A 24,538-nucleotide genomic window follows, 5' to 3' on the forward strand; every position below is an offset into this window, starting at 1 on the left:
TGCTCTAACCAATGTAACCAAGCCACCCAAGTAAGGTCAGGGAAAGCTGAATGGCCACAACTCCATTATGAAACACCTCCAGAATTCACTTATATAATCTAGTGGAAGGGGAACTCTGCTTCTGTAAATTCAGAAGAATAACTCTTAGCAGGTGTCACAGTCTCTCAAGTAAGGCTTGAGAAGTCCTGAAAGTTCGTTCAGATGACACTATTTGTCGCTGACAGCATTATAAAGTACATATACCCTCTGTTCTATGTGAAAATTTGCCGGCAGATAAACAGGTAGTCTGGTAGGGGAAATAAGAATAAGGTGAAATGAGGATACTGCCAGGCCTTAATTATGTTAAGGTGCACCATCCCTCCAGGAGGTCCAGGACCAGATTAGTGGGGTGGAGAAGCCTGAAGGAGATGCTGCTGTCATGTAGCTTTTTTCCCCCAGCAGCATGAAGGCTTTCTTTTTCTTATAGAGAGCCGTGGACATTCCCTGAATATCATGATGTCTGAGTTACTGTACTTGAGCGATCTTTTCTTCCGTGTTGCACTGAAGATTTTCATCACATCTATGGGCGGATAACTAGAGCCCGGGGGAAGCTACCTTCATCGGTCCACGCTGGAGTGTAAAGTGAGCTCGCTGGATTTCGAGCGGGGTGTCGGTCTCAAGGTCAAGTATTTTCGGGAGCCATTCTTGTGGATGCCGTTTTTCCCTTTCACACGTCCCGGGAATCCAAGCAGCCTTAGATTCTGCTGTCTGGCTCTGTTCTCCAGATCGTGTTCCTTTTTCTTTAAGACCGCTAATTTCTTTTGCTGATAAGAGTTTCCACAGAGACGCCTAGGGAATTTTCTCTAACCCTTTTTCCATTTCTTTGTGAAACCAGGTCAGCGGCTTCTCTGTGTTTCCCTCAGGTGAGCTTGCGTTAGCTGTGCAGGCGTTAGCCGAGGCTGATAGAGGGGTCTTTCCACTCTTGTCTTCCCTCGTCGCCGCTTCAGCTCTTTTGGGGGGCATTTTTAGCTGAACCGCGTTGGTTTCTATTAGTATGCAGTTGGGGTCATTTCTGTAATTAAGAAACTCAGGATAGGGGACAAGTTAGGGTTTTGTATGGGAGCTGGTTACACTACCTCCGCCCTTCACGCCACCATCTTGAAGTATTGAATAAGTAACTAATGTGGCAAACTCACTATTTGTCAGAGTTGTGAGAGGAAGGAGGGAGGGATTAAGGGAGGAGCAAAACTGGGACTCAACGACAGAAAAGACACAAACTTTCACAGTGGTGTTTGATCCAAAAGCAGACAGATTCTCTTTCTCTTTAAGATGCTGTCAGTGAACTTCAGTCTGTTTGTGACTTTGTTTCTGCTCACAATAAGAGGTAGGTGAGATCATCAACATTAAGAGAGCTTCACTGATAGAAACCTTTAGATTGTAAAGTTACAGAGTTTTTCTTTCCTTCAGGTGTCAGCTGTGAAGAACTCACTGCAGTCAGGAATGAAGAGTTCACTTTAGAAGGCAGCTCTGTTACTCTGTCCTACAAATACTCCAAACAAGTAACTGGTAGTGATGAGTTTTATTGGTATCTACAGCATCCAGGAAAACCACCAGAGTTCCTCATCTTTCACTTGGGAACAAAAAATGCAACAAACTCTAGGTGGTCTGCTAAAGTGAGTGATGATAAAACCCATCTGGATCTGCAGATCTCCTCTGCTGCAGTGACAGACTCTGCTGTGTACTACTGTGCTGTGAGGCCCACAGTGACAGGAAACACCAAAACTCTGTACAAAAACCTTTGGAGCAAAGACAACAGAATACTCCACAACATCCACTAGAGGGAGTCACACACTGTTGTGTGTGGTGTAATGGCTTTGGTGATATTTTCTTGGCACACTTTGGGCCCCTTAGTTCCAACTGAGCATCGTTTAAATGCGACAGAGTATTGTTGTTGACCATGTCCATCCATTTATGACCACAGTGTATCCATCTTCTGATTGCTACTTCCAGCAGGATAATTCCCCATGTCACAAAGCTCAAATCACCTTAACCTGGTTTCTTGAACATGACAATGAGTTCACTGTACTCCAGTGGCCTCCACAGTCAGCAGATTTCAATCCAACAGAGCACGTTTGGGATGGGGTGGAATGGGATATTAGCATAATGGACGTGTAGCCGACAAATCTGCAGCAACTGCGTGATGCTATCATGTTAATATGGACCAAAGTCAGATGCAAACAATCTCCCTCTCTGGAGTTGAACATCTACTTTACTCGATTCATTTTTGTAATGTCCTGTCAGGATTTGATTTGTCCTAAATGTGACACAGATGTAATAAAGTGAATAATACTGTTATATCGTCTGCGTAAAGATTGACCTCAGTCAGGACCTTCTCATGTTCTGTCAAGAATCAGTGTTTCCTTATCAGCTACTTGTTACCTGATGGAAATGTCGTCATTTAGTGAATAACAGCACCACAGCAGAGACAAACTCACTATTTGTCAGACTTATGAGAGGAAGGAGGGAGGGATTAAGGGAGGAGCAAAACTTGGACTCAACAACAGAAAACAGACAAACTTTCACAGTGGTGTTTGATCCAAAAGCAGACAGATTCTCTTTCTCTTTAAGATGCTGTCAGTGAACTTCAGTCTGTTTGTGACTTTGTTTCTGCTCACAATAAGAGGTAGGTGAGATCATCAACATTAAGAGAGCTTCACTGATAGAAACCTTTAGATTGTAAAGTTACAGAGTTATTTTTTTCTTCAGGTGTCAGCTGTGAAGAACTCACTCCAGTCAGGAATGAAGAGTTCACTTTAGAAGGCAGCTCTGTTATTCTGTCCTACGAATACTCTAAAGCTGCTGCAGCTGATGATTATTTCTTCTGGTATCGACAATATCCAGGAAAACCACCAAAGTTTCTTATTTCACACACAGGAACAGGACTACTGACATCAAATCCAGTCTCTAGACTGTCTGTTAAAGTAAGTGATGATAAAACCCATCTGGATCTGCAGATCTCCTCTGCTGCAGTGACAGACTCTGCTGTGTACTACTGTGCTCTGCAGCCCACAGTGACAGGAAACACCAAAACTCTGTACAAAAACCTTTGGGCAAAGACAACAGAATACTCCACAACGTCCACTAGAGGGAGTCACACACTGTTAAACTTCAGTGGTTTATGATACAGTCTGGATTTGTTTTAGTGCTGATAGAAGCAACATTAAATGAAGTACTACAGATAAAACACAATAAACAAATAACAGAACTTGAATATGTTCATAGTATTTTCAAAGTATCTCCATTACTACTCCAGCAGATTGTTTTCACAGACAATTGAAATGCTTGGTGATTGTAACCATTGCAAGCTTTAAGCTGTGCTGCCTGGTTTGAAGCAATATGTAGACTGTAATACTAAACCCTCATTTCAAATGTTCTGCGAGTCCAAATATGATTGGATAGCAACTAATGATTTCAAGATTTTTGAAAGAACAGGGAGAGATTGGCCTAAAATTGTTCATGTCAATCCAAACCTCAATATTATTAACACTACATCAAAATTTTAAATAATTAATTTGTGAAGCTGGAACGATGAAATATTTTGACATGAAAAATGACAAATGATCAAAAAAGCTGCCAATAAAAACATTTTTTTCAACCAACTAATTGTTTCAGCTGTGCTTGAATAAACTGTTGGTAATTAAATTAATTACAAAACATTATATTTTATAAACTCTTCATATGTAGTACAATGCTTACTTTGTAAAGTAACAAAAGCTGTTGTAGTGAAGAAAAAAGAACAATCTCTCAGTCTGAGTTTGGTGGAGACACAAAAAGTGGCATGAACAGAATATAATCATTTGTACATAAGTACAGTACTTGAGTAAATGTACGTAATTACTGTCCACCACTGAACGGCAGCATAAGTGTCATTTCCAGAGATGAAGGTACAGGTACGTAGAGAAACAAATAAGGGATATGTTGGAGTAAAGTGAGAACTGAGTGGGAAACAGCTCTTAAAATCCTTCTGCCAGTTATAAAATTTACGACTGAGAAAGATAAAACATCTATGGGACAATTTGATAAATGGGTTGAAATATGTTTCCTGCTAAATTGAATAAAAGAGACGAAACCTACCATTTAGGGCAGATATGCTCTATGCTATATAAACCAGAACTGAGGGAAAGGAAATACTTTACTGGTTGCACTCTGTATGTTTGTTTGAGCCTTTGTAAAGAATAAAATTCTTAGACATCTTGACTCGATTCTTTATTCCAGAAGACTCACTAAAGAAAAAGTTCAAATACATCTGACAATAAATTATGGACTGTAAGTTTGATGCCTTGTAATAATAAGCTGGTATGTAACGTCGGCCAGAGTCCCACTGCACTTTCACATCCAGACAAGGATGGACAAACACCTTAATGTTTCACTCCAAAGCCTGAGTCATGACCAGTTTCACACCAGTGTTTGGAGACAGAATAAGCTCCATGTTTGCACAGACTGCCTTCATTTGTTAGAGGGGGAGATGTCCAACCATAATTAACACAACATCTCTGCTTTCACTGTCAGTAATGCGGCAGCTCCAGAGATCGAAGCACTAAATCAGCCCTTGGAAGAGTCTAGAAAGGACGTGACTGCCCCATTGTGGGAGTGAGGGAGTGTTTGCTGAAGCCTCTACTTTCACTGTGGTAAACTGGTGGTAGCAGCTCTTAACCATTCGCTCTCAGTGGAACATCCTGTTTGAAATGGTCGACACCACCGAGCTGGTTTTGGAGATCCTTATGTGTTCTGAACTGCTTCATATTTTAGCCCTTTATCTGGAGAAGCTGTGGACAGGCTGGCAAACTGACAGGCCTTTAATATGATGCTGATACCATATTAAAAACATTCACTAATTGATCCTAATTGTCACACTAGGAAAGGAGAGAGTGAGGAAAATGTGTTGAGTGTAAAGTTGTCAGTCGGGGAATAACACAGGGCTGTGAATGAGCCCCGTCACTGTGATCAGGCTCCTCCTTCTAATCCACCAACTTAGTGTTGATGAAGACTAAACAGAGAGATCACAGCCTTCTTTATACTTGCTGGAGCTCACAGTTCCTCAACACTGCAGATATGACGCCTCTGTTCATCTCAGTGTTGCTGGCTGCTGTGTGCCTTGGTATGAACACAACTCTGGTTCTCTGATATCAATCCAACATTGACATGATTCTTTAACAGCACACTGATACTGTTTGTTGCTGTTTTACAGAATGCAGAGCACAAAAAGACAACGTGCTGCAACCAGAAGGAGACGTGACTGCTGCTGAAGGAGAGCCAGTAACACTTGGCTGTCTATATAACAGCAGTTCAACAAATGATTATCTCTTCTGGTACAAACAGGATGGAAACAACAGCCCTGAATTCATACTGAGCCGCTTTCAACGGGATGAAGGGAAAACAGCAGACAAGTACAAGGAGAGATTTTCATCCACACTGGATTCCACCTCAAGATCAGTTCCTCTGAAGATCCAGAAGCTTCAGCTGTCTGACTCTGCTGTGTACTACTGTGCTCTGCAGCCCACAGTGACAGGAAACACCAAAACTCTGTACAAAAACCTTTGGAGCAAAGACAACAGAATACTCCACAACGTCCACTAGAGGGAGTCACACACTGTTAAACTTCAGTGTGATGATGAAGTCTGGATTTGTTTCAACTTGCAGAATTTCAGTCTTAGTATTATTGGATCTCAGTGCTGCATTCAACACAGTCGACCACAACATATTACTAGACACACTTGAAAACTGGGTTGGAGTTTCTGGCACAGTACTAAACTGGTTTGAATCCTACTTAAAGGACAGGGACTACTTTGTGTCTATAGGTAATCACACATCTGAGCTGACAAAAATGACGTGGAGTTCCCCAAGGCTCCATTTTGGGACCTCTTTTTTTTTTAACATTTACATGCTTCCACTGGCTCAGATTATGAAAAACAACAAAATATGTTACCATAATTATGCAGATGACACACAGATTTACATAACCATTTCACCAGGGGACTATGATCCCATAAGTGCTGAATAACTGTATTGAGCAGGTCAACGATTGGATGTGCCAGAATTTCCTTTTAATTAAACAAGGATAAAACTGAAGTTATTATTTTTGGAGCCAGGGAGGAACGATTGAAAATTAGTGCTCGACTTCAATCTGTAATGTTAAGAACCACAAATCAAGCCAGAAATCTTGGTGTAGTCATGGCGTCAGACCTGAATTTGAGGAGCCACATTAAGACAATGACAAAGTCAGCATACTATCACCTTAAGAATATATCAAGGATTAAAGGACTTATGTCTCAGCAGGACCTGGAAAAACTTCATGCATTTATCTTCAGTCGACTCGACTACTGTAACAGTGTCCTTACAGGCTCCCTAAGAAATCCATCAGACAGCTGCAGCTGATTCAGAACGCTGCTGCTCGAGTCCTCACTAAGACCAAAAAGGTGGATCACATCACTCCTGTTCTGAGGTCTTTATGTCAAAGAATTGATTTCAAAATCCTGCTGTTAGTTTAAAAAGCACTAAATGGTTTAGAAAAAAAAAATACATTTCTGATCTTCTGCTTCGTTATGAACCATCCAGACCTCTCAGGTCGTCTGGGATCAGGTCTGCTTTCTGTCCCCAGAGTCAAAACTAAACAAGGACACGCAGCGTTCAGTTATTATGCTCCGTATATCTGGAACAAACTCCCAGATAACTGCAGGTCTGCTGAAACAGTCAGTTCTTTTAAATTAAGACTGAAAACTTTTCTTTTTAACAGTGCTTTTAATTAAATATTTACACAGTGAGAAATGAGTAGGTAATTGAGTGAAAAGATAATGGGAGTGAGATTGAACAGAGTGAAGGAAGTGGTCTTAAATCTCTTGATTTGCAGGAATCTCTGTCCACCTGTAAATGCGCAGGTGGGTCCAGAGTATAACTGGATCAAAGCGGCCTGCGGACAGACATGTCCTGGTTTCTCTGTAGTGTCCGAGGGTTTTTGGAGTTTCAGTGGACCCAAAGATTGCTATGGACCCGAGTACAGACTAGCTAGAGAGAGTAGACTAAGTGTACTTCTCCGTTTATTCTCGTTTCAAAATAATTGTAACTCAATTATTTGCTCAACCCCTCAGCCTGTCTTTATTTTCCATTTAACTATTTTAACCCTGATTGTACACTGCACTGTAACTTTTATATTTTATGTTGCTTTTAAACTTTTTTACATTTCCCTGTTGCTTTTATGTTTTATGGAAAGCACTTTGAATTGCCTTGTTGAAATGTGCTATACAAATAAACTTACCTTGCCTTGCACAAATGTATGTAACACTGTCAATATACTGTATGTACTGTTATACTTCAGTATTGGAGAAAAACATTTACGCAGTTTGAATGAAGTATGTCCATAAACTGGTTGGCATCACAGACTGAGGTCTTCATTACTTTTGTTCTTATCTTTAGAACAGAAGTTTCTCTGTTGTTCTCTCGGGCTGTGATTTCTTGTGGTGTCCCACAGGGTTCAATCCTAGAGCCTCTCATATAAATTTACATCTTAAATCACTTTATTTTTAAAGACAACTTCGAGTTCCATGATGATGACTGCAGCATCACTGTCATTTCTAAAGCTTCCATCAGCCTGAATGGAAACAGAGCACAGCAAGAGGAGGAGCTCCACAACTGAATATGAAAGGCTTCATGTTGGAAGTGAAGAGCTGCTGTGTTCTCTCTATTGTTCATTCAGTACAAGTGGAAATGATGCAGCTCTGCTTAGTTTGGATGATCATCTTCATGTTTCACACTGGTAAGAAATCAAAACAGGTAAAAGGAGATGTAGACATGAAAATAAATTTTGAATGTTTTAACATTTTCTGCTAAAATAGACAAATGTCAGAGTGAAATCTATCTTTATCTTTTTCAGGATCCTCTGAGGATTTAGTGAAACCATTTAAAGATGTAATGCTGGCTTTGGAAGGAGACTCTGTGACTCTCTCCTGCAACTATTCAGGCTCTGTACAAAACCTCTACTGGTATCAACAGAAGTCCAGTTCATCTCCACAGTTTTTCCTCGCAGAATATTCAAAGAAAGCAGGGTTTTCTTATAAACATGACAAAACAGCAAAGGAGTTTCATCTGCAGATCTCCTCTGCTGCAGTGACAGACTCTGCTGTGTACTACTGTGCTGTGAGGCCCACAGTGACAGGAAACACCAAAACTCTGTTCAAAAACCTTTGGAGCAAAGACAACAGAATACTCCACAACGTCCACTAGAGGGAGTCACACTGTGTTAAACTTCAGTTGTATGTTATCATATCGTCTGGATTCTTTGCACTGATGATAAAAACTTGAAGAAAAATGAGGCATAAATGATCAAGACAAATGAAGGAGAGTGATGTTAACTATGTAGATAAATTATTGTTTACATCAATATTCCTTTGAGCTCCAGAATATTTATTGCTGCTGGACTAGTTTGAAGTTTCAGTGGCATCTTTTCTTCTTCTGTGGTCTGATTCTGATTGGCCACTAGATGACACTGTAGCTGCTGTTAATCCAAGCTGAGCCACATTATCAAGTAGGCGGTGCACTACTTCTGCACTGTGTTCAACCATTCTGTCAATAATAACTGCTGCTGTGAAGAGAACAATTCTCAGACTGAATGTTGAACATCAGCTAGTTTCTCCTGTTGATTTAAACCTTGTTGTAGAGATGGAACATTGGCTGGGGATTATTCTTGCTGCTCTTTTCTTTGGTAAGATAGAAAGCACAACATCTTTTATTCTTTTCTAAAGATTTATGGAAACAGCTGAGCTGTTTGTGTCCACAGAGTAACACTGTACAGCTGCCATTTTCCACTGTCTTCTCCTCTCAGCCTCATGAACAATGTTAGTCTAATGGCTTCATTTGCTCTACTTTTTCCAGGACTAATAGCTGGAGACACAATCTCTCCTGTACGAGAGGAAGTCAGTAAAAGAGAAGGACAATCTGTCACACTCACATGCAACTATCAGACAACATCCAGTTATCCTCGTCTTTACTGGTACAGACATCATTCTGACCTTCAGGCACCTCAGTTTATACTCTGGAAAGGAGCAAAAGATATCTCAGATGAACATATTCCTGATAGAAGATATGAATCTGAAACATCAGCAACATCAACTACACTGACCATCAGAGATCTAACCCTGGCAGACACAGCTCTCTACTACTGTGCTCTAGAAACACAGTGATACAAAGTGTAGAAGAGGCTGTACAAAAACCTGAACCCAGATATCTGACTACTCTTCAAAGAGGAGGGAAGTGGTATTCAAACCACAGCTTCATATCAGATGGATTCTGCTAATTCCTGTTTTATCAGAGTCACTGTGGTTCCAGCTGCTAATGAAACACTGGGGGAGGATTCACAGGAGCATTATGGGTAGTGGGTGGAGATGGGGAAGTGGGGGTATGTAAGTTTAAAAAGTTTCTATTTATTTTTATACTCATTTTATATAGTGACTGCAATGACTGTATTTGAAGCATTATTGTGTTTTTTTATGTACCGTCATAAAAACTGACAAATAGGGGGGTGATGGTGCAGTGGATAAGACTCATGCCTGTGGTGTGAAAGACCTGGTTCAACTCCCCACTGTGACCCATCCACCACTTAACCCCTCGTTGCTCCAGAAGCGTGCGACCTCTGTCATATATAACAAGTTTAAGTAGTAGTAGTATACTTTATTGTCCTCGAAAGGAAATTTGTTTTGGACTGCATGGTTGCTGCATGTACATAGAAATATACAATATACAAGTATAAAAGTATAAAAAGAGGAAAGACAATTAATTTACAAATTTAAAATAATAAGATAGACTGTTATTCAACATACGTGTAGACACAGGAACAAAAGAATTTTTATACCGGTTTAGTTTGCACAGTGGAACTCTATATCTTCTGCCGGAGGGGAGCAATTCATACTGAGAGTGCAGAAAGTGAGTTTGGTCCCCCACAATTTTCTGCACCTGATTTAAAGTGCTATTCTCAAATAACTGTTGGAGATTCAAAGATTCCTCATTTCCAACTGTTTTAAGTGCTGTCAACACCAGATGTGACAATTTGGATTTTAGCTGTATAGATAGGTTCCCAAACCATACTGTAACACCATACTTAACAATACTTTCTAAAACAGCCTTGTAGAACAGCATCATCATTTTCTTATTCACCCCATAAAAACGTAATCTACGTAAAAAATATAGTCTCTGGTGCAGCCGTGTGCAAACCCATTCCGTGTGAGTTTTCCAAGTAAGTGAGCTGTCTATATAAACACCCAGATACTTGTAAGTCTGCGTTTGGGTGATGTTTTGGTCATGTATGACCACTTGATGATGGTCCCCAATACCTTTTGGATCGAATATGATCTCCGCTGTTTTCTTTATATTTATTATTAGATCATTTTTATCACACCACTCAACAAACTGACTTATTTCTGGCAGGTATCCATCTCTAATATTATCGTCTTCATCGAGAAGACTTAAGATGGCTGTGTCGTCTGAATATTTAAAATATAGTTTTTTGAATGCTTACTTGAACATTCATTTGTAAATAAAGTAAAAAGAATTGGAGAACTGACACAGCCTTGTGGGACACCTGTGCTAGTCTTTCTTTGTTGTGAAAGACAATTGTTTACTTTAACGCACTGAATTCTGTCAGTTAAAAAAGATGAGTACCACTTTATGATAGCTTGGTTTACACTCAACTGCTCCATCTTTGAGATTAACAAGGGTGTTTGAATGGTGTTAAAGGCCGAACTAAAATCGATAAAAAGTAAACGAGCATAGGCTTTGTGATTCTCTAAATGCTTCAGAATTAGGTGCATAATGCTAATAATAGCATCCTCAGTTCCCCTCCCCTGCCTATAGGCAAACTGTAAAGGATCTAGGTTGTTAGCAACCTCTGCTTTTAACATTGACACAATACACTTTTCAAAACATTTCATAATCACAGACGTTAACGCGATCGGCCTAAAATCATTATTTACTACGGGCCTGGCTATCGCTTTGGATAAAAGCGTCAGCTAAATGAATAAATGTAAATAAAGGAATTAAATTCATTTTCTAAATCACCCATCAGCCTGAATGGAAACAGAGCTCAGCAAGAGGTTAAAGTTCAAGTGTGATGATAAAGTCTTGATCTACTCTACTCTTAGAGAGGATTGTGAGGTCAAGGTTTAGAAATGAAACCATTAAAAATGTTTATATTCTAGGAAGCCTTTCATTGGGAGGGGGTGTCTCTGCATGACCTCCCTGAGGTTGGTCAAACATGATGACAAGGGACCCTGTGTCACAGGAAGTTCAAGCAAGGAAAGAGAACACAAGGGAGTGGACCAGACCCAGAACCAGAACCAGAGGCATGGCAGGTTCAGTTTTATGGTTTAATAATAACACCCTGTACGAGTACCCTGACTTACAGCACGCTGAGGCAGGCCAAGGGCCAAACAGGCAGACAGTCCAAAAAGCAAACACATCCAAAGGACTTAGGCAATAAACAAACTCCTAAAAGATCCGATACATCAGGCCAAAAATCCAAAACCCAAGAAAACACTGGGAAAGGACTAGAAGGCTGGACTTGTAGACAGAGACTAAGCGGCAAAGACAAGAGAAGCTGACAGACTAAAAGATGTTTGGGATTTCCCCTTTCTGGTTATACATCCCTGCCTCTGCTGAATAAGTTATGTCCCTGGTGGGGACAGAATTTATCCCCCCCTCAGAGTGATCAATGCTACTTCACTAGTGATGCTACTGATCGAAAAACTCAGATCAGTCCGAGGTTTTGTTAGGGTTCAATTAATTTTAAAATGCTCTATTTTTGCTCTGGTCCAGCTGCCGCTCTCTGTCTGTGGGTAATTACCACGGCTCTATCTGATTGGTTACAAGTCACGAATAATGGCCTATCAACAGTCAGGAGACATGTGCTCCGGGGAGCAGCGGAGCTGTGTGCTGGAGGAAAGGCAGCCGATGATGACGCTCTTGAAAGTGAAGGCTTTTAAATCGGGGGGCGGGAGTTTTCTCATGAAGAAAATAAAACATCCCCCCTCTGTTTTTTACACAAATCACACCCTGTACATAACTATGTTTTCAGTGGTGTAGAAAGACCTTACATAATGAACCGTAATGTTTTTATTGCCTCAGAATGAGACACTTGTATCTACATACACCGCGGCTCCACCATGATTCTACAGTAGCCCAAACGGACAAACTGCTCTACAGAGCCCGTTTAGTCACTACATTGAAAACGTACGAAGAAAAAAAGAAGAGTATAGTAACAGTAACAGTAGTCGTCTGGTTTGTTAGAAGTCAGAAGAGAAGAGAAATTTGGACAAATGGAGGACCACACGTTTTATTTAGCACAAGAGACGACAGAGACAAAGAGTCGGCCACCTTCTCCTATAGACTTCCAAAGGGAGGGGGAGCAGCCAGTGTGCCATTGGTTAATATCAGGTTGCAATTCACAGCCCTTACCACTAGAAGCCACTATAACCTACAGAGCTGCGAGGAGACGGAGAGATTGAGGGAGGAGCTAAGCTGTTAGTGAACTATAGAAGAGAGAGGAACTTCCATATTCAGCAGAGTTCAATACACAAAGCAGAAACATTCCCTTTATTCAACATGCTGTCATTGGACTATTATGTACTTTCTCTACTGTTACTATCCATTCTAACAGGTATGTGAGATCCTGCTGAGAAAGTTTCATTACTAACTTTTCTGGATGGGATTCATTTGTTGAGTCTTTTACAACATGAAATAACAGAGTTATCTCTTCCTTCAGGTGTCAGCTGTGAAGAACTCACTGCAGTCAGGAATGAAGAGTTCACTTTAGAAGGCAGCTCTGTTACTCTGTCCTACACATACTCTAAACAAGCAACTGGTCAGATCGATTCTCTGGTATCTACAGCATCCAGGAAAACCACCAGAGTTCCTCATCTTTCACTTGGGAACACAAAATGCAACAAACTCTAGATGGTCTGCTAAAGTGAGTGATGATAAAACCCATCTGGATCTGCAGATCTCCTCTGCTGCAGTGACAGACTCTGCTGTGTACTACTGTGCTGTGAGGCCCACAGTGACAGGAAACACCAAAACTCTGTACAAAAACCTGACAGCTCCTCTGAAGATTTACTCACTGCAGCTCCTCCTTTTACTGAACAGCAGCGCCACCAAGTGGACACTGACAACACAATCTAATGACAAGTTACAACATTACTCCTGTTATTAATAAAACACAGTTAATCCAGATCATGGTGTTTAATTGAGGCTATTTCTGTACAGTAAGGCACTCCACAAGGAAGTCTTCTTCTACACAGAATGCTTTGGTATCACTGATGATGAGACAAACTAAAATGATTACAGACCCATGTTGATGAATTAACTATTCCAGGGTGAAAAGTGGTTAAAGAGACTTTGTTGTAACAGAAAGTTCACATGTTAAAGCTCCTCATTATGAGCTGCTCTGGATAAGAGCATCAGCTAAACAGCTGAGATGTAAATGAGATGTAAATGTTGAGAGTTCCTCAACAGATGATGAAGAGGAAGGGCCAATGATGTGAAGGCCCAGATCCATCAGAGTATCAATGTTCTTCCTCTCTCTCCTCCCCTCTCACTGCAGACATGAACCACTGGCTGAGAAACATCCTGATTCTGACTCTCTGGCTAGGTAACTCTTTAAACCTACTGATTGTTCTCCTTTAATCAATCATCTTTATTGATCCATCTCTTCCTCTGCATGTTCTCTTCTTCCCCAGAGTGTAAAGGAGAAGACAGAGTGACCCAGCCAGCAGGAGATGTCATTGCTGCTGAAGGAGACACAGTTACACTTGGCTGTACTTTTGAGACCAGTTATACAAATCCAACTTTGTTCTGGTACAAACAAGAAGTAAATGAGTCTCCTAAGTACATGCTGAAAAGTTACTCAAAAACAACAGATTTTGATGCAGAGTTCACGAAAGACAGATTTAATGCTACAATCAAGGATAAGTCAGTTCCTCTGAAGATCCAGAAGCTTCAGCTGTCTGACTCTGCTGTGTACTACTGTGCTCTGCAGCCCACAGTGACAGGAAACACCAAAACTCTGTACAAAAACCTTTGGAGCAAAGACAACAGAATACTCCACAACGTCCACTAGAGGGAGTCACACACTGTTAAACTCCAGTGGTTTATGATACAGTCTGGATTTGTTAAAGTGGTGATATAATAAAATATTTATTCCCACATAAAAATATTTTTTACAGTGTATCACCCCTTCAGTCTGTTAAATACTCGACTACATGCATGCAGTTGTCGGCAGCACGGCATGCGAGAGAGAGAGAGAGAGAGAGAGAGAGAGAGAGAGAGAGAGAGAGAGAGAGAGATTGTTGTTGTTGAGAAGTCATGTTTGAGACTTGCTGCTAAAAAAAACGCTTGTTTCTGGTCCAAAAATTGGATAAACACCGACTTTTTATGAGGAAAATGCAAAATAAGTGACCACAATACGCCAGAGGAGAGAAAAAGAGGAGAAAGAAGAAAAAGAGATACAGTTTGAAGAAGGAGCTCAGAAAACAGCATCAAACTGAAGAGAAACAAACAAGGAGAGAACAAAAATAAACAAGTTACAGCAAACTACTGGACACTGAAATCAGTAAGTTTTTATATTTATTACCATAAAACAAGTCCCAACTGAAACACTCAAGCTAATAGCTAACAAGCTAACACTGGACTGTGGTTACCTAGCAACAGCATCAAACAGCAGTAGCGCTGTTTTAAACACAGAAGCTCGAAGATCAACACCTGTTTCATGATGTCTCCACACTCTGAAACCATCGACTACCCCCAGCTATCAAAAGGAAAAGAAGTGCACTGGAAGAAAATGACTCTGACACCAGCAGAATAACAGTAAACCTGTTCAAACATGGAACTGCCACGATACAAGGAGACCTGAGACAGTTTGAGCTCGACTTTCCTGCTACGAGACTGAGAGCTGAGAAGGAGAAGGAGGTCCTCGCAAGCATCTCTCCAACCGTCCTGTTCTGTCCCTGCTCCAGACAGACAGCCTGCAGATGCTGACACTGATCCTGTCCTGCTCCAGCACTCTGAGGCCCTGGACAGGACTGGAGAGCAGGACTCTCCAGGGACTGTGCCCTCAAACCCAACGTGTTCTTGGCCCCCCACCCGACCCTGCACCTGGACTGCCTGTATGAACATACACCTGCACAGAAATGCAGTCCCCACCCTTGCTAGGAACCTGAAGGATGTTGCTCTTGGAAGGAGCCCTACTACCACTCCAAGGGGTAACCACACAACGCAGACCCCACGCAGACCTCCAGGACCTCCTAGACCTCCAAGACCATCCAGACCTCCACCATACATCCACCCCCGGCTGTCAGAGAGGACGGACAGGCCACCAAACCCACCGCATCACCAACATCACAACCCACAGCCAACACAACACTGGCCACTGATACCCAGCCAGAGAGCCCCCCAGCCTGGAGGTCCTATTCCCCCCTAATCCCAATGGAAGAACCAGGACTACAGGAGCAGCAGCCTATTGGACTGAACTACGCTGCAGCGGTGAGAAGAGCCACAGCCCCGCCCCCCTCTGGTGAACTCAAAGACATATTACACATGCAGAACCTGCTCTGCTCTGGCCTCATATAGCTACATGGTGGAAGAGCAGAGACTCTTAGAGACATCACAATAATTCTTAACAGTATTTCACACATGAAAGACTCTAAAACGTCACTCAAAGTTTAATATTTTATTCATTTACCTACAACACTATTTTCCTCTTTCTACACTTCTACACTATCTAGTTTACTATTATTATTAGTTTTTTAAGGTGTTTGTCTAATTTTTGAACAGATTACACTTGGAATGAAATCGTTTACAATAACATGTTGGAACATTCGAGGTCTGAGATCATCAGCTTTTGGTTTAAAGAGCAGAAATCCAGATTTTAATAGAGAGTTAAAGACTCTGACATCATAGTTTTACAGGTGACATGGTGCAGAGAAGATGTTTCCACTGGTCGTCCTCACGGCTACACTGACATTATTATACCATCAACAAAAAACCCACAATAACCCAAGGCAGAGATTCAGGAGGCCTGATTATATGGTGTAAATCAGAACTGAGCCAGTCCATCACAGTTATTAAAAAAGAAGAATCTTCTATATGGATGAAAATGAACAAACAGATGATTTGTGCTGAGCAACATGTCTACATGTGTGCCATCTATATACCTCCATCAGAATCCCCTACTACAACCCAGATACTTTCTCTATTCTTGAGGAAGTTAACCATTATAAAACCATGGGAAATGTGTTACTCTGTGGGGACTTGAACGCTCAAACTGGGGAAAGAACTGACACTATGAACACCCAGGGAGACCAACATTTACCTGGAAGCACCTGCTTCCCCCTCCCTGAATGTCCTGCTAGAAAGAGCTTTGACAAGCTGACTAATACAAGCGGTATGCAGCTTCTACAGCTCTGCCATTCTGTACAGAGTTAATTCAAGAGAATTAATTCAATATTTAATCATTTGGCTTCATTGTCTAATTTGAAAAACCAACTAAATTACAACACACAAAAAACTACACTTACCTTGGCCTCAACATTACATACACAGGGAACTTCAACATGGCCGTGAAAGATCTGAGGGACAAAGCAAGGAGAGCTTTCTATGCAATAAAAAGAAACATTAAAATCTATATTCCAATTGAAATCTGGCTTAAAATTTTCCAGTTTGTACTATAACCAATAATTAGGTAGCGACATCTGGGGCCAAAACTTAATAATGAATTTGACAAATGGGACAAAATAATCATATAATCTTTCCATACTGAGTTCTGTAAGAGCATCCTGCAGGTGCAGAGAAAGACACCAAATAACCTGTGCAGAGCAGAGCTCGGCCAATAAAAATACAGAAAAGATCACTTAAATTTTACAATCAGTTAACCCCCAGACATATCATCACAAAGCCCTAACATACCAGGAGCTGAAACCAGAGAAGAGTCCCCTCAGCCAGCTGGTCCTGAGGCTCTCTGCAGTAACAAGTCCCCAACAGCCTCAGGCAGCAACGCCAACTCAAGCAGACCAAACCAAATTATCAGCAAGCAGAAAGAAAAATATATTGAATACTGGAAAGAAACGACCAAAACAGAAAGTAAATTACAATGTTATCTGACCCTAAAAAGAGAATTCACACTGGCAAATTACCTGAGCACAATAAAATGTCCCAAACTAAGAGAAATGTTGACAACATACAGACTGAGTGAACACAGCCTGGCCATAGAAAAGGGTCGCCACAGACAGAGCTGGCTACCACAAGAGGAGAGACTCTGCTGCCACTCTGACAGAGGACAGGTAGAGACAGAGGACAGGTAGAGACAGAGCTGCACTTTCTAACCTCATGCCCCAAATATAAAACACTAAGACAAAAACACTTTGCAAACATTTCCCAAATATGCCCCGAATTCGAATTCATATAAGACGCACAGAAACTCCCCTATTTACTGGGAGAAATGCCCAAATGTTAAATAATTGCTGCAAAATATGTCTCCTCATGCCATGAAGTGAGGACAACCAGTGGAACCTCAGACTGATAAATAATTGTACAGATTTTCAAATTATTATTTTGATCGTTTGATATTTTAGTAATTGTATTTATGTATTGTATTTATTTTTTAATATATTTTTATTTTTTACACACACACACACACACACACACACACACACACACACGCTTATTTATTTAATTTTTTAATATATATCTTTTTTAACACAAACACATACGCTTTAATTACTTGTTTAATGAAATATATGGGGTTGATTGTTCTTATGTTGTATGTATGATGCTTTGGCAATATTGTAGTTACACATTCATGAAAATAAAGCTAATTTGAATTGAATTGAGATCTTCAATAAGCCTCAGTTTAGCTGGAAATTTACAATGTAAGTTGAATGAATAGAGACTGCAGCTCTGCAGCTTCTCAAGATTAAAGCAGAGCTGCTGTGTGTTTTTCCTCCAGCATTAAACTCATCATCTCCTGCATTCTGGTTTCTGCACCAATTTATAGTGGAAATTCATTTATTCATGTTAAAGGAAACTTGTCTTTTTTGGACAAAGCACATTTGTTTCTTCTATATTTGAATTGCATCGCATGTTTTCTTATTGTGCAAATAAACCTTTCTCAAAGTGTTTAGTTAACTAACATTTCTTTGTGCAAGCTATTTTTCCAGATGTTTTTTTTGAATTCAAAAACTTATGGGGACATGTCCCCAGTGTCCCCAGTGTCCCCAGTGTAAATGCCACCTGTGGCAGAAACAGACATCAACTGTCTGAGAACACCAGATAAAAATCAGTCACAGCATTGACTGGGAAAGGGTCCAAGTCACTGACCACAAGTCATCCAACGAAGACAAGGTAGGAGATCAAGAGAGTGTTCACACAAGGTCCAGTTGTCTTGTCCCTTACCTGAGTACAAACGTCCCCCCCCTCTCTGGCCTGCGCATGTTTAAGTCATCACTACATACGACTACTGTTTTGAATAAAAGTGCTCCCTCTCACACAGCACAATGGGGTTTATGTCTGAGTTCAGAGCTCGAGGACAGTTAGCGATCACATTAGATGTGTCCTGTGTCCAACCTTACCCTGCCTGAGCCCATCTCTTCAGGGGGGCACCGGCACAGGTCAGGGGTTAAACGTGCTCGGGCCCAGTATGGATCACATAGTGTGAGTACACCCTAAGACATGATGGCTTCTGATCCCTGCTAGGGCTGATTTAATATATAAAATATTGATATCACGATTTCTCCACAGTAACAAAGAAGAGTAAAAATGTCCTCCATGTTCCCAAGTAAAGACCAAATCTTCAGGTAATCCAGCTTCCTCAGTCTCACAGTGGTGTGAAGAACTGAAAGTGGACATTCAGGAAACATTTCTCTGAGGCAGAGCTGCTCTGGATGCACAAATAATCTCACTGGCTGAACTGAACTTTGGTAGACAGCCAATCTCTAAAAAGGGGATTCTCTGGCCCCGCCCACTGAAGTCCAACTCAACCAATGAGATTCTTTGCGTCTCCAGAGCAGAAATGTTTGAGGAACTAAAAGCACAATCAGCTTGATGTTGAGGAGAAGGGCTGTGCAGCAGAGAGGCTGTTTAGTTTCTTCATTCTACTGCAGTGGAAGAACATTGCTCATCTGCTGTCTGTCTGGCTTTAACAACTCCAAAGACATGTTGCTTTACCTCTTTTTACTTTGCTCTCACTTCATAGGTGAGTGTTGGAACACAGATGAAAGGCTCATTAACCTGCTGGATTAACCAGATATTTGGTCTACATTTCAGAACTAGAGGTTTCTCTGTGGAAGGGAACAACTTCCATGATAGAAACAGACATTTGGTTTATTGAATGAATCCAGAAAGTCAAGAACCTCCGTTGAGTCTCTTGATGTTAGAATCTCTTGCAGACTAACTGACATGAATGACTCATTTTGCAGCCCTGGGTTCCATGAACAGCATAACGCCAGAAAGTCCTGAAGAACATGTTGCAGAGGGAGGAAACATCAACCTGACCTGTAAATATGAGGGTTTCATCACCAATATCCAGTGGTACCGACAATACCAGAGATCCAGACCAGAGTTCCTGCTCTCCATCACAGAAGGAGGAACGATTCATCCAACTGGTTCAGTTTTCTCAGCTCACATTAACAAAACAGACAAGCGTGTGAATCTGGAGATCATCTCAGCTAAAGTGACAGACTCTGCTGTGTACTACTGTGCTCTGCGGCCCACAGTGACAGGAAACACCAAAACTCTGTACAAAAACCTTTGGAGCAAAGACAACAGAATACTCCACAACGTCCACTAGAGGGAGTCACACACAGTGCACTGCAATAGTCCAGGTGTGAAAAGATAAAGGACATAGCTCATTTTATTTTGGTAATATTTCTAAGGTGTAAGTAGCAGGATTAAATGTTACAACTAGATTTCTGGCTGGAGATTTTCAATTGGTTGTCAGTGGACCAATAAACGGTTGTTGTTTGCTTACTAGGTGATCAGGGCCAAATATTATTATTTCTGTCTTGTTTGAGTTGAGCTGCAGAAATTAACAAGTCATCCATTTCGCAATAACAAACAAGAACTCCATTACATTGACAGCTAATGTTATCTGGCTAAAAGGACAAGTAAATATGTGTATCATCAGCGTAGCAGTGATGAGAGACTCTTTTATAATAACTGATAATGTTTCCTAATGGAAGCATATAAAAGCAAAACAAAATGGGACCAAGAATAGATCCCTGAGCCACCCCACACTTCAGCAGAGGGTAAGATGAAACATAAGTACCAATGGAGACAGGAAATTCAATTATTTGATCAATAGTGTTAAGCGAATTACTAAGGTTGAGCAACAATAAAACATGTGACTCCCCAGCATCGGCATCAGTAAATCGTATGTAACCATAATGAGGGTGTTTCTGTAATGTGAAGTTTGTGAAACCCAGTCTATCACAGCTAAGAGTTGAGTTAGCACCATCAAGAACTTAGGATATGAAAGCAAGCTTGGAAATGGGTCTATAGTTCTGTGGAAGCGATTAATCAAGTTATGCTTTTTAAATAAAGACTGAATGCTAGCTTGCTTAAAATAATTAGGGATGCGGCAGGAAGAAAGGGAACAATTAATAACGTGAGGTAAGCAAAGGCCGATGTCCACTATAACCTTCGTTAGGAGGGATGTGGTTAAGATATCAAGAGGGCTTGAAGAGGAAAGCATGTGAGAGACAGTATCGATGAGCTCAGGAAAAGAAATTAGCTGAAAATGGCTGAGCAGTTTAGGACAGCCAGGGTTATCAGAAATATGAGCAACAACAGGTAGTAGCTGTTAGACCTAATGTTAGTGACTTTTGGCTTAGAAAAAGATAATAAAAACATCTCACAGTCAGCATTTGAAGAGAGTGGTAAGGCAGGGGGAGCAGGGTTGATAAGTCTGTCTAATGGTTTTAAACAGGAATCTAGGATCATGCTTGTTCCCGGTGACGAGGTTAGTAAAGCAGTTGGCTCTGGTGTCTGTCATTTGTTGTAAGAAGTCAGAAGGTCTTTCATTCATAAATAGCAGACATGGAATTTAGTCTTTCTCCAACTCCATTCTGCTCTTCTGTTCAATCTTTTAAGACTCCTTAAACTATCGTCAATCCAAGAAATGGTTTAAGAGGCAACTTTGATCTGAGATTAATGGGAGTCGTGGAGTCTAAAGTAGATTGACTGAGATTGTTAAGGCACTATGTTAACTGAGGATACAGGCGCTGATAATTCTGCTATGATGTTTTGGGGCAGCATGTAACAGTGTCAGACGTAATCAGAGAACCACAGAATTGATACTCAGACCAAGGGAAAGACTCTAATGTGTTTCCTAAATGAGTTTAAATGAGTTTGTTGAATCATCAGTGTGAATATTAAACCTGCCAGCAATTATAACTTTAAACAGCGAAAGATGGAAGGTCAGAAAAGTAATGTGCAAATCTGGCATCTATTTCAGATATAGAAATAGATCATAAGGCAACAGACAGGTACAGAATCAGAAGTAGATACTAGTAATAGTAGCATATCGTCTGTGTAAAGATTGACCTCAGTCAGGACCTTCACATGTTCTTTCAAGTGTCAATCAGTGTTATCTTATCAGCTACTTGTTACCTGATGGATATTATGTCATTTAGTGAATAACAGCACCACAGCAGAGACAAACTCACTATTTGTCAGAGTTGTGAGAGGAAGGAGGGAGGGATTAAGGAGTTCCTCATCTTTCACTTTCACTTGGGAACACAAAATGCAACAAACTCTAGATGGTCTGCTAAAGTGAGTGATGATAAAACCCAAATGGATCTGCAGATCTCCTCTGCTGCAGTGACAGACTCTGCTGTGTACTACTGTGCTGTGAGGCCCACAGTGACAGGAAACACCAAAACTCTGTACATAAACCTGACAGCTCCTCTGAAGATTTACTCACTGCAGCTCCTCCTTTTACTGAACAGCAGCGCCACCAAGTGGACACTGACAACACAATCTAATGACAAGTTACAATATTACTCCTGTTATTAATAAAACACAGTTAATCCAGATCATGGTGTTTAATTGAGGCTATTTCTGTACAGTAAGGCACTCCACAAGGAAGTCTTCTTCTACACAGAATGCTTTGGTATCACTGATGATGAGACAAACTAAAATGATTACAGACCCATGTTGATGAAATGTAAATGCTCCGTACTTGTATAGCACCTTTCTAGTCTTTTTGACCACTCAAAGCGCTTTTACACTACATCTGCATTCACCATTCACACACTGAGCCTAAGTGCTCAAACGGAAACTAACATTCACAACCCGCTCTACCTCCTGAGCCACAGCCGCCCCGAATTAACTATTCCAGGGTGAAAAGTGGTTAAAGAGACTTTGTTGTAACAGAAAGTTCACATGTTAAAGCTCCTCATTATGAGCTGCTCTGGATAAGAGCATCAGCTAAACAGCTGAGATGTAAATGAGATGTAAATGTTGAGAGTTCCTCAACAGATGATGAAGAGGAAGGGCCAATGATGTGAAGGCCCAGATCCATCAGAGTATCAATGTTCTTCCTCTCTCTCCTCCCCTCTCACTGCAGACATGAACCACTGGCTGAGAAACATCCTGATTCTGACTCTCTGGCTAGGTAACTCTTTAAACCTACTGATTGTTCTCCTTTAATCAATCATCTTTATTGATCCATCTCTTCCTCTGCATGTTCTCTTCTTCCCCAGAGTGTAAAGGAGAAGACAGAGTGACCCAGCCAGCAGGAGATGTCATTGCTGCTGAAGGAGACACAGTTACACTTGGCTGTACTTTTGAGACGAGTAGCACAGTTCCAACTTTGTTCTGGTACAAACAAGTAAATGAGTCTCCTAAGTACATGCTGAAAAGTTACTCAAAAACAACAGATTTTGATGCAGAGTTCACGAAAGACAGATTTAATGCTACAATCAAGGATAAGTCAGTTCCTCTGAAGATCCAGAAGCTTCAGCTGTCTGACTCCGCTGTGTACTACTGTGCTCTGCAGCCCACAGTGACAGGAAACACCAAAACTCTGTACAAAAACCTTTGGAGCAAAGACAACAGAATACTCCACAACATCCACTAGAGGGAGTCACACACTGTTAAACTTCAGTGGTTTATGAGCTAGTCAGGATTTGTTTTAGTGGTGATAGAAGCAACATTAAATGAAGCGCTACAGATAAAACACAATAAACAAATAACAGAACTTGAATATGTTCATAGTATTTTCAAAGTATCTCCAATACTACTCCAGCAGATTGTTTTCACAGACAATTGAAATGCTTGGTGACTGTAACCATTGCAAGCTTTAAGCTGTGCTGCCTGGTTTGAAGCAATATGTAGACTGTAATACTAAACCCCCATTTGCACCTCTCACCATAATGTCCGTTTAATTCCCACCTACAAGTCCCTGCTCAAAAGCAGGACAGCACAAGTAAAAGTGTACTTGTTTGGAACAATGATGGCATTGAGACCTTAAAGGGAAATGAAGCAGTCAATCAAGTTTACATCATTTACACAATGGATTTCCACTACGATCAACAATTATACAAGAAACATGACAAATGTAAACGTATAAAAGACAAAAGAAAAGAAGAACTGTCATATCTTTCACTGAAAGGGCGCCACCATTGTGCAGTACTATAACCTGCAATGTCAGGGTTGGTTGGCTTTAAGGCTTTGGGCGAGAGATAGTGAAATACAGAGCCAGTGAAAGAGATAGTGAAAGACAGAGACAGTGAAAGAGAAAGAGTGAAAGAGATAGTGAAAGATAGAGATAGTAAAAGAGAGATACTTAAGAGATAGTGAAACCAAGGCCTAGTGAAAGACAGAGCCAGTGAAAGATAATGAACAAGAGATAGTGAAATACAAAGACAGTGAAAGAGAAATAGTGAAAGAGATAGTGAAATACAGAGCCACTGAAAGAGATAGTCAAAGACAGAGATAGTGAAAGATAGACATGGTGAAAGACAGAAACCGTGAAAAAGAGAGTGAAGAGATAATTAAAGATAGAGATAGTGAAAGAGATACGGAAAAGATAGAGATATTGAAAGATATAGTGAAAGAGATAATGAAAGAACAAGAAATAGTGAAAGAGATAGGGAAAGCGATACTGAAGAGATAGTGAAAGACAGGGCCAGTGAAAGAGGTAGTGAAGGAGAAATAGTTAAAGAGACAGTGAAAGAGATAGTGAAAGAGATAGTGAAGAGATACGGAAAAGAGAGTTAAGAGATAGAGATATTGAAAGATATAGTGAAAGAGATAATGAAAGAAATAGTGAACAAGAAATAGTGAAAGAGATAGTGAAAGATAGAGATAGTAAAAGAGATAATGAAAGACAGAGATAGTGAAAGACAGAGCCAGTGAAAGAGATAGTGAAAGACAGAGATATTGAAAGAGAGAGATAGATGGATGCCACGAACAGAGGACAACCAGTGGAAACTCAGAATAGAATCAAATATAATAATTGTTTTGA

General features: G+C 40.7%; 3 gene segments (V, D, J or C); all 3 read left to right on the forward strand.

Moving 5' to 3' along the window:
- The first annotated feature begins 13,619 nt into the window (after positions 1-13,619).
- On the forward strand, positions 13,620-14,177 carry LOC119884610. The segment is given in 2 exon segments: positions 13,620-13,669; positions 13,758-14,177. Coding segments are annotated over 2 exon segments (426 nt in total).
- A 5,031-nt stretch (positions 14,178-19,208) lies between these two features.
- Positions 19,209-19,789, forward strand: LOC119884612 (the record flags this gene model as incomplete). The annotated part of the segment is given in 2 exon segments: positions 19,209-19,264; positions 19,488-19,789. Coding segments are annotated over 2 exon segments (342 nt in total), but the record flags the coding sequence as incomplete, so codon positions are not given.
- A 2,846-nt stretch (positions 19,790-22,635) lies between these two features.
- LOC119884613 lies at positions 22,636-23,068 on the forward strand (the record flags this gene model as incomplete). The annotated part of the segment is given in 2 exon segments: positions 22,636-22,684; positions 22,773-23,068. Coding segments are annotated over 2 exon segments (342 nt in total), but the record flags the coding sequence as incomplete, so codon positions are not given.
- Positions 23,069-24,538: the final 1,470 nt, after the last annotated feature.

The sequence above is a fragment of the Micropterus salmoides genome, unplaced genomic scaffold, assembly GCF_014851395.1.
Source record: "Micropterus salmoides isolate LMB-PRFRI ecotype aquatic unplaced genomic scaffold, ASM1485139v1 Ms_hic_scaffold_3588, whole genome shotgun sequence".
Lineage (NCBI taxonomy): Eukaryota > Metazoa > Chordata > Actinopteri > Centrarchiformes > Centrarchidae > Micropterus > Micropterus salmoides.